General features: G+C 35.9%; 1 protein-coding gene across 1 annotated transcript; it reads left to right on the plus strand.

Moving 5' to 3' along the window:
• Positions 1-2,119: 2,119 nt before the first annotated feature.
• On the plus strand, positions 2,120-4,538 carry LOC144997536 (uncharacterized). The gene is made up of 5 exons (XM_078957434.1): positions 2,120-2,475; positions 2,638-2,822; positions 3,800-3,903; positions 4,050-4,144; positions 4,238-4,538. Exons 1-5 carry the CDS (start codon positions 2,431-2,433, stop codon positions 4,391-4,393), a joined length of 585 nt encoding a protein of 194 aa, XP_078813560.1. The 5' UTR covers positions 2,120-2,430; the 3' UTR covers positions 4,394-4,538.
• Positions 4,539-10,781: the final 6,243 nt, after the last annotated feature.

Here is a 10,781-nt window from a genome sequence, read left to right on the forward strand (position 1 = left end):
CAAGTTGATGCTACTTTATTTTTAACAAGACGTGGAGGTTCAAGTCTCATCGTTGATATACGTGAAATTAAATATTAGTTTAGAAATAAATTATATATTTGTAGTCCTAGTTCTAAACAAATCAACAAATAAAAAGATCATATTCTTAACAATACAGTTATCAGTTAAGTTTAGTCAACCTCATTAATGTTGGATTGTTGTATCTCCTGCTGCTGCTGATACTCGACATGTAGAGGGTGTTTGGGATTCTTTTCAAAATAACTTTTTGGACTTTTGGTTTTTTAAAAAAGCTAAAAGTTTGAAAAGGTGTTTGACAAATCTATAAGTCCTTTTAAAACGTTTTTTTGACAAGAAGAAAAAGAAATAGTTTTAAAAGTCATGAATTTGTGACTTTTGGTAACATTTGAGTTTTTTGCCTTCACTCTTTCAAAAGTAAATCCAAACACATTTTAAAAGTTCATTTTGTTGAAAATGACTTTTTTTTTGGCTATAAAACAATCCCAAACACCCTGGTAATAATGTTAAAAGTTAGATCTAAAGTACTTGCAACCTAAAGTTCATATATATATATATATATATATATATATATATATATATATATATATATATATATATATATATATATATATATATATATATAAGCTGTTTACCAGCGCAAAGCGGCGGATGAAAAATAGTTTGTTTCGACAATTAATTTGTTTTCGATAGATAATGATTATTTTTAATTCAAACATTAGTTTGTTTTAGGAAACCTGTTATATTAAAAATAAAGAAAATTAATGAAATGAGCAATTATAGGGTGTTGAGTATTTATTTGGATGAAAAAAGATCTGGTCAAAATCTTGGAAGAGAAGATTTATAGGAGTTTGTTTAAATTTTAGTATTATTTTATTAGTGATTAGTTGTACATTTAGCTTAATGATTTAGACGTTTTAAAAAAATATTATTATTTTATTCAATCTATTTTTCTGATCTGGACGTTTTAAAAAAATATTATTATTTTATTCGATCTATTTTTAGAAATAGTGGAATTTGTTTTATAAGATAATAAATATATATTTTGGTTAAATGTTTTTGTTACTGTGAAAGCGCAGTTAAAATGTAATGAATAAAATTGTAAAAATCGTTCTGGGATAGATGATTTGCTAAAATGGAAAGCAGTCTGCACGAGGGGCTGAAGGAGCAAAAACTGAAGTTGCAAGGATGAGTCTTGTATATGCTGTGAATATAAAAAGAAGAGAACAGTGTTATCGTACTCAACAAGAAACTCAGAAAATCCTCTCCGTGAGTTCTTATTGGTTGACTAGGATCTAGTTTATCGCTTTGATTAACTGATTCATGTATTGGTTCGTATGTGAGAGATCTGGTTAATTATTGAATGTTACATTTTTTTCTGTCTAAATCATTCTTATCAATCGTTGACTTGTACTTCGTTTTTGATGCTCTGAGCATTTTCCTGGCATATGTAATTCAGAGTTTGGGTTTTTTGGTTTGGTCTTTCTTGCTTTGTACTTTGCTTTGATGCCTTTTTTCATTCATATATAACATTTCCTATTTACATCACGCTAGAATCCTTTGAAGCTCCTTACTTTGTTTCCTATTTTAGATCAACCATCTGCATCTTTCAAAACAGTTTGAACACCTCAAGATAAAGTTGGAAGTGATAACATCTGCAACCAATAACTTCGCTGATGACAACTGCATCGGGAGAGGTGGATTCGGGAAAGTTTACAAGGGAAAGCTTCTCCATTCCAAAGGGGAATCCATTGTTGCCTTAAAACGATTAGATCCTACATTTGGACAAGGAAACCCAGAGTTTTGGAAGGAAATCATTATGCTTTCTCTTTACAAACATGAAAATATTGTTTCTTTATTAGGATTTTGCGACGAAGGTAACGAAAAGATCCTGGTGTATGAGTACGCATCGAAGCGAAGTCTCGACTTGTATCTCAATGATGATGATCTAACTTGGATCGAGAGGCTTAAGATCTGCATCGGGGCAGCTCGTGGACTAGCATATCTTCATAATCCTGGTGGGACTCAACAACGAGCATTGCATCGTGATATCAAGAGTTCAAACATCCTATTAGATGATAATTGGAATGCCAAGATCTCTAAGTCTCCAACACTGTAGGCACGATTGGGTATTGTGATCCGATATATGTAGAGACAGGATTATTAACTAAAGAGTCAGACGTTCATGCCTTTGGTGTAGTGTTGTTTGAGGTGCTATGTGGGAGGTTGTGTACTATCAACAAGAAGGACATACATCAACCACTAACAGGATTGGTGCGACGATGCTACAAAGAAAAGACAATAAACGAAATTGTTTTTCATAGTATAAGGGATGGGATAAAACCTAAATCTTTAGAGGCCTTTATAACAATAGCTTATCGGTGTTTGAAGAGAAACTTGGAAGATCGTCCATTAATGACTGATGTTGTGAGAACACTCGAAAGTGCGCTTGATTATCAAGTAAGTTGTATTTTTCCATTGTATTTGCATCTTTTTAGTAATTATCTTAATAATATCTTTTGATTCTAATAGAAAGTGCATTACTATACAACTTCATAAACTCTAGAAAAGAGAAAATAATCAATGATGATCATGGTAGAGCTGTTAAAACTTTTTTTTTAGGTCGACCAGTTAAATACATTAAGTTTAAAGAATGATGGTGGTCCTGGTTTGTCAACATCAAAACCATTTGAAGATGATATAGAGGCAGAGGTCAATTCTTATTTCCATCAAATGTTCTCTGGTCAGTTAACTGTTGATGCAATGATTCAGATGCTAGCCCGATACAAGGAATCTTCTGAAAAAAGGTTATTAGTTGTAAATTCTTTATTGTTTTTACTACTACCATTATCTATCTCTTTTTACAGTGGTTTGTAGTTTTAAGTGCTCAGGTTCTTCATTTTCGCAGTTATATATTGATATTCGTTTCTAGATCATGTAATGTGATTAAGTGAGCAGAATATGTCTAACAAATGATCTCCTTTTGAAAACAACAGTTTTGCAGCTTTAGTTCAAATAGTGTATGTGTAAGGATCTTCTAAAAGTATCTCAGTTTTTTGGATCAAGAACTTTAGGCATGTTTACCATGGCTATTCTTAAATCGGTGAATAGCCTCCTTGTTTTTGGAGTCTTCACTCTTTCTCTTATAATCTTACCTTCTTTAACATTTTAACTATAACTGGTTTCATATAAACTTTAGTGAAGTGGGTGCTGAAGGATGGGTCCAAGCCTTTAATCATTTTAGATTTTATAGCATCAGTATTTTTTTTTATTTATTAGTTTGTGAGGAAAAGTTGTTGGACAAATATTTGTAACTGAATGATTCAATTAAGGTTGGAATCATCTTAATGGTTCAATTGAGTTATAGGCTCTCTGATAATGATCTTAATGTTTCAATTAAGACGTTACCTCTGAATGAATCAAATTTTTTGCTACTGCTTTTGAACGGTTAAGCTGTCTTACCTTCTTTTAGCCATTAAAAGGTTGGAATCATTCCGTTCAACATTTAAGATTTACCTATCAGCCCCTTAGCCTTCAAGGAGAATGTGCTCATATTTAACATTGTAGTCGTTAATTTAACAATGCTTTATTAGAGACATGCTGCTTAGCTCTTGAAAACTCCTTTATCTTTCTTCAGAGTATATCTACTAAGAATTAAAATTCATTTTGCGCTTTACAACATAGAGTTGCTTTTGGATAATTTTATTTGAAATAGCTAGTAAATGTCCATTATAGATTTATGCTTGATTTAGTACTTATGTTTTGATGTGGTGTTACCTCTCAGGGAACAATCAATATTTGAGTGTGTGATTGCAAACTTATTTGAAGAGCACAAGTTTTTCAACAAATACCCCGAGAGTCAACTGAAAGCTGTTGCTGATCTCTTTGGTAAGGCCTCGTAAGATTTCAATTTCCGAAATACAAATAGCAATTAATGTAATTATTTACCATAAAATTTGTTGTGCCAATATTATTATTCATTACTTTATCATTAAAACTCATGCAATATGGTTTTGTTAAATTTGAAATTGCAGGATTGCTTATCAAAAATAAACTTTTGACCCATCTTACACTTGGTATTGCCTTACGTTCTGTTTTGGATGCATTGCGCAAACCAGCTGATTCTAAAGTTAGTTCTAACTTTCTTCTGATTTGTTGCTAAAGTAATCCAAAGGATTTATTTATTTATTTTTTTCTAACGATGGAAAATGCTTGTATGTAGATGTTTAGTTTTGGTACAATTGCTCTGGAGAAGTTTTTGGAACGTTTGGTTGAATGGCCTCAATATTGCCAACACATTTTAAAAATATCACATCTACGTGATACTCGTTTGGAGCTAGTTACTTTCATTGAAAAGGAGCTTCACAAAATTTCATAAGGACAGTTGGAAATTGGCGAGATAACAGTGTCATCTAGGGGAAAACAGGGATTTTATCTGTTTCAAAGTTACAATTGTTATGTTGATAGAAAGTTAGAAACTCAAACTATTATTTTAATTTTACAATCCATCATTTAAAAATAAATAGATATATCCTAACGCAAGAGAGAGCTAAAATTTAAGAGTTTGTTTTTATAGCAGCGTCAATGAGAAATCTGGAACAATCCAGAATGACAAAAAATTATGGTTGGAAAGATCTGGAGATTTTTAGTTTGGATTCAAAAATTATGTAAACCATTTGGATATTTTAGGATGAAATTTTTTGACATATGCTAGAAACAAAAAGAACGTGTGCCATTTTGAAAGAAATCCAGATCAATTATCAGAAACTAAATTTGTTTTACCCAAAAGTCAAGGTGTATAATCAATGCAAGTTGCTCGATACAATGAATGTTGATCAGGTGTAAACAAGGGAAAATAATTTCAAGGTAACTGATGTGCATATTTTTTAGATGATTTTTGATTTTTTTACTAACATTTATAAGTAATGCAAGAATCAGAAAAGTATGGTGAAAACCCGAAAAACTAATCCATAAAAATAATTTTGAATTGGAAAATGGAATTGATTGACTTGAAAGTCAAAGTCAATGCATTTAGGCAGATAACTTGGTAGAAAGAACAATGTAGATTTTGATATTGGTACAATAGCCGAAACTACATATCCTCATCTTGTGGCTTCCTACATCGGGTAATCAGAACTTACCCAGTTTATTTGTGATTTAATTAGAAAATCATTTTACACAAATGATTACAATAACAAATACCAAATATTAAAAAAAACACGAAAACACTAAATATAAATATAAAAGCTATAATATTCTTACATCCCCTATTCTAATCAAACACTCTTTTTATTCTAGGTGGCATCTTCTCCATCTATCAAAATTTGAATGTAAAGTACCTATTTTACCCTTCAGCTTTTAAAACCCCTACAGGTTGTCCATTCATCCATTTATTCTCTAAAATGAATCACGCCTCTATTTCCACCAATTTGGCATTCTTAATTTTGGAAACTAGATACTATTCAAATTTAAAATAAACATTCGATTCTCATCTACTTTTCTTTAGAAATCATAGAAATCACAGCTCAGCTCATCTTCCGCTAGATGATTTAACCATGGGTTTTGGTTTTGGGTGTTGCATAATTGTCTACTATTTCTGGACTTGAGGAAGAAAGTGAAGGATGTGGCTCATTTTCTTCGGTTAGATCGTCCCGTTAACAACATTGGTTCTACTTCCTTGGTAGGATCTGTTTGTCTACTTCCTTCTTGATAAAACGATCTTTACAATCAGCTTTTGATTCTAATATATGAACAACCATAACTTTGATAACTAAGATCGGATTTGGAAACTTTGGAAGTTGATAAACAAAAACCTAGAATCCTATGTTAATATGTTTTGTTCCAATTTGGAGGAAGAAGAAAAAGAAAGACAACACTGATATTATTTTCAATGTTTACACTATTATGCAGGGTGTGCCTATTTCAAAAATCTCATTTAGAAATTTTTGTTCATCTTCTATTGTTACGTTTCTCTCCATAACACAGATTATATCAAATCCCATAAAATCATCATCTTAATTTTAGGGCTTTCAAAATTTGAATTCTCTTCCTCCATAATACCAATAATGCTAAGTGAAGCCGATCAATAAGTAACCAAATCAGTGTTTCTTAATTTGAATTCTCTTTAATCTTTCTATTTATTCATAAACCTCCAAATACATTTCGAAAAGTTAATTTCCTCTGTGATTTTCAACAACGGAATCTATTGGTGTTCGATCGGTATAGATTAAGCTTAAAAACCCAATTTCTTTTATAAATGTGTTAGATGTTTGTAACATCCGAAGTCAGAATCAAGAGTTCAGGGGGCAAAGTGTAAGTTTGGAAAAGAGGAACTCGGCGAGTGGGAGTTGCAACTCATCGAGTCTAAGCGTGTGTCGGGCACATGTTAAGTTACTAGACTCGCCGAGTCGGAGGCTGGACTCGACAAGTCCGTGCTGGAATGAGAAACCCTAATTCCTATGGTTTGCACCCTATTTAAAGAAAAATATGCCTTCATTTCACTCTCTATCTTCCCTGAGTGTTCCAGAGAAACCCTAAATCGTGAGAGACTCCATTGTTGAAAAGATTGAAGCTTGGAAGAAGAAATTGGTGAAGAGAAGTTGGAGGAATTTGAGGATAGCATCAAGAGAGCTTATGGATCTACAGTCTACATCATTTTAGACTCATCTTAAAGGTAAGAGGACCTTATTTAAGCTATTTCCTTGTTATTTCATCCATGGTGTGTGATTTGGGGTTCTTTAACATGGTTGGGATCTATTTCGGGTATAAAGACTAGATATGAGGTTGCAACTTCTGATCTAGGTTGGTTTGGAGCCATGAGATCAGAAAGTGATAGCTTTGGGGCGTGATTGAGAGTGTCCTTGCCTTAAACCTTCATTTTTAGCTTGATGGAGCTTGTTAAGCCTTGCATGCACGTAACGTTGGAAACTTTACGTATGAATCTGGCCTTAGGAGTCCAGATCTATGTATTGGAAGCAATGGAATGGCCTGTGATCGTCTGAATGAAGATGTCACGAATGGACTCGGCGAGTCTAGGAGATGACTCGACGAGTCGGGCTAAGGATCAGACTTTGAGTCGCATTGTAACTTGGGGAGTCGCATGAATGACTCGACGAGGAGTATGATGATGAGCTTGGACTCGGCGAGTTGGAAGAACAACTTGGCGAGTCTGTTGAAGATTGCCTTAGACTCGACGAGTCTGTTCTTGGACTCGCCGAGTCTAGTCGTGAAGTCCTAACCTTTCTGGTTGTGCTGTGAATCGGTGAGTCGAGGGATGACTCAGTGAGTTGAGCAGGAAGGGACTCAGAGCTTGTTGGACTCGATGAGTCTTGGGGTGACTCGGCGAGTTGAGTCGTGGCATGGGAGTTTCTGAGCATAGGAACTCGACAAGTCAACGGTTTGACTCGGCGAGTAGGGTCAACCAGGAAGGTTGACTTTGACTGAGGACTTTGACTTGGACCAAGGGTTGACCAGTTTGATTTCTAAGGGTATTTTGGTAATTATTGGTGTTTATTGGTTTTAGTTATTTGGTAATGATGAGTGGTGGAGTTCGTGCTGGTGGTCGGAGCAGCGTGGTCTTATTTCTTCGATTCGGTAGTTGCAGGTGAGTTATCCTCACTATATCGATAGGGTCTATGACACCAAGGGCGGCCCTTTATCGGATGGGAATCCGGGTAGTTGTTTTTTATGTTATTGCTTTGCTATGTCTGGTAGTTAGGATGGTATATGTTAGACACCTGGTTAAGTTTGATATCCTTGTATATAGGATGATGCTATGTTAGTGACTGGTTAGGTCGGTATCCTGGTAAGGATGTTGCTATGTTATCTGATCTACTAGATCGGTTGATTAGTTGTGAACTGCTATATGATTATATGTTTATGTGCACATGGTTGTTAGACTGGGGTTGGCTTGAGGTAGGTCCTACTTTGTATTGTAGGCGAACATACGCAGGTCGGACCGGTTAGACCGAAGGCCCGACGAGCGGTCCGGATAGGCTGAAGGCCCCAAGAGGGCAGACCAGACATGCCGAGGCTCGTAGAGTAGACCAGACAGACTAAAGGCCTGGTGCGGGGGGACCAGTCACATTGTAGACTCAGATAGTGGACCAGGTGGACTGAAGGCTTGATGCAGGCGGACCAGTCACACTGTAGACTCGATATTCATGGCTGTTCTGTTTATGATATGATATGATATGTGTATGGTATTATGGTTGGTATTTTGGGGGTAACTCACTAAGCTTTCGGGCTTACAGTTTTAGTGTATTGTTTCAGGTACTTCAGGAGATCGTTGTAAGGCGAAGGCGTGATCGTACCGCTCCTCATGTTTTATGACTTATGTGATATGGTTTTGGGAAATACTTTTATGTTTAAAATATTTTGAAAACAAATGTATGAACTTAATGGTTTTGAGTGAATTGGAGGAACATTCGTGTGAATCCAGTCTTAAATCAAGGAGAGTTTTTAAAGTGAAATTGAAATGGTTTTCAAAAATAAGTAGAGGAGGATGCGGAGGTACGATCAGCCAGAGCCAGTAAGTAGACCCCAAATACCATACAAGTTATTGGATTATGTGAAATGTTAGAACAATATACTAGTACTAGGCTAGGGATCTTCAGGAATTACATAATAGAATTGTCTGATTATATGATGCATGCTAGCCTAAGGTTCCCTGTTTTGTGAGGTGGTTAGCAGTTCCTCTATAGGTGAGGATTGAGTGTTGCCATGTATATGTTTATTGCTAGGGTGTTGTGGTGATACCTGATATAACTATGGGTAGGTGTGGAAGGTAGTGTGGGCCCGTACTACTGAAAGCACAAGACCCATACGTGTATCAAGGAAGTCACAACCCCTAGGGTCGGGTTAGGAGTCGGTTCCCGGGTTGCTGGGGAAGCATCTGATTTTCTTGCGGTGTATTTTCAGTATGGTGGTTACGAGGCATGCTGGGGCTGGATCCGGGTCAGGATCGGGATCAGGAGTGGGTGGTCAGGGTAGATCAACACCACCCGAGGTCATTAGTCAGATAAGTAGGATGAGTTGGATGTCAGGATTCGTGAGATCCTGCATGATGAGATTGCTTCTATGTTCACGGTGGAGATGCCGGAGATGTTTGGGTCGATCAAGATCAACATGGTTGAGTACTTTGATGAGTGCTATGCGGCTCTTGCAGAAACGGCTTCCGCGGCAGCTGCAGCGGCTATAGCAGCGACAGGTGGAGGAGCCGGTCGGTGTTTTCAGTATTGGGACTTCGATAATATGAAGCCCCCTACTTTTGATGGGAATCAGGATCCGATCATTGCTATGAGGTGGTTTTCGGATATGGAGGGGTGTTTCTTTACGTGTTCATGCCCTGCGGATCAGAGAGTGAGGTGTGCTCTGAACCTTTAGAGGCTCGGAGTGAAGGATTGGTAGAGGTTGACAATAGGATCTTATTCGGATGCACAACAGGCTGCGGTTACATGGGATCAATTCCGGGAGATGTTCAGTACCCGTTATGTCCCACGGGTTGAGAGGGAGAGGTGTCACACCCCAAACCAGAACGGCGGAAACGTTCGAGGGCGGAGGACGTCATATTCAGTATCATAACAGTTCATAGAAAGGAAAGTACACACCACCATATATAATAAAGTTTCCAAGATGTTTACATAATTGTATTCATTACACGTTCAAAAGATAAATACAGAAACATCATTCAAAAGATGTAATTAACGCCAGCGCGTTAATCCCAAAAGTTGATTCCCAAACCTGCTTAGCGGTTCCCTGAGAATACAAGTTAATTCAAGAAAAAGTGTCAACAATTAAGTTGGTGAGTTCATAAGTAGTTTAGAAAAATTTGATGCCATTCCAAAATGGGTGTATGTTTTCCAGAAAACGCAGCATTTCAAATGTAAAGAGATGTGATTTGTTGTGTTGAAAGTGAATGTATTAGATCCAGAAAATCCCATATTTTCCCTAATGGTTGAGATACGAGTTGTTGTGTTTTCCAAGAAAAACCCTTATTTTCTTATAAAAGTATAAAATGCATATGAATGTTCGTGTTATAAGTTGTAAATAATTGCACCAGGAAAATCCCTTATTTTCCTAACATAAATGGCAGTCTCTAAGACCAAAAATTTCAAGAAACCGACGTTCAAAAGTTGTGTCATAGTTTTATATAATAAAGCTATACGAAGATCGCATTTGTTAGATGAAGAATAGTTTTAATAGCTACTCGTTCATAAAAGCATAATACCATAATAATTGTATATCCGATGAGTTTTATAACCATACTAAACATAATATGCCTGTAACGACGTTCTTCAGGCGTCGCAACGTTATGACAACTGTCACCCCAAAAGACGGACTGTAGCTAACAGTCAGGGCGCGGGATCATGACTTCCCGTATAGATCTATACACATTTGACACGTTCTTCGAACGGGAGACTCTGGTTATAGACATGACTTGCAGCATTACTTTCTAATAAAGAAAAGTAACGTTTGAAGATATACACGTCTCATGGATTCTCAACTAAGCCTGTATTAAAGTGATAGTTTTGTATGCAAAGTTTATCCTTTTTCACAATGTTTGACAAAGCAAAATCATAAGTTTTTAGAATGTATAAACCGACTTAACAATGAAAGGTACTTTGAAATCATTATATACTTTGTATAAGTCTAATGCACGCAAAGTATGACAAGAGTTTTCCATAGTAGTAATGAGTTCCAAGTGATTTATTCGATAAAACAAGTGAAGTGAAACTTTATAAAATACACGATAATAACCGTATGTT

Source organism: Lactuca saligna, chromosome 5 (assembly GCF_052625555.1).
Source record: "Lactuca saligna cultivar CGN05327 chromosome 5, ASM5262555v1, whole genome shotgun sequence".
Lineage (NCBI taxonomy): Eukaryota > Viridiplantae > Streptophyta > Magnoliopsida > Asterales > Asteraceae > Lactuca > Lactuca saligna.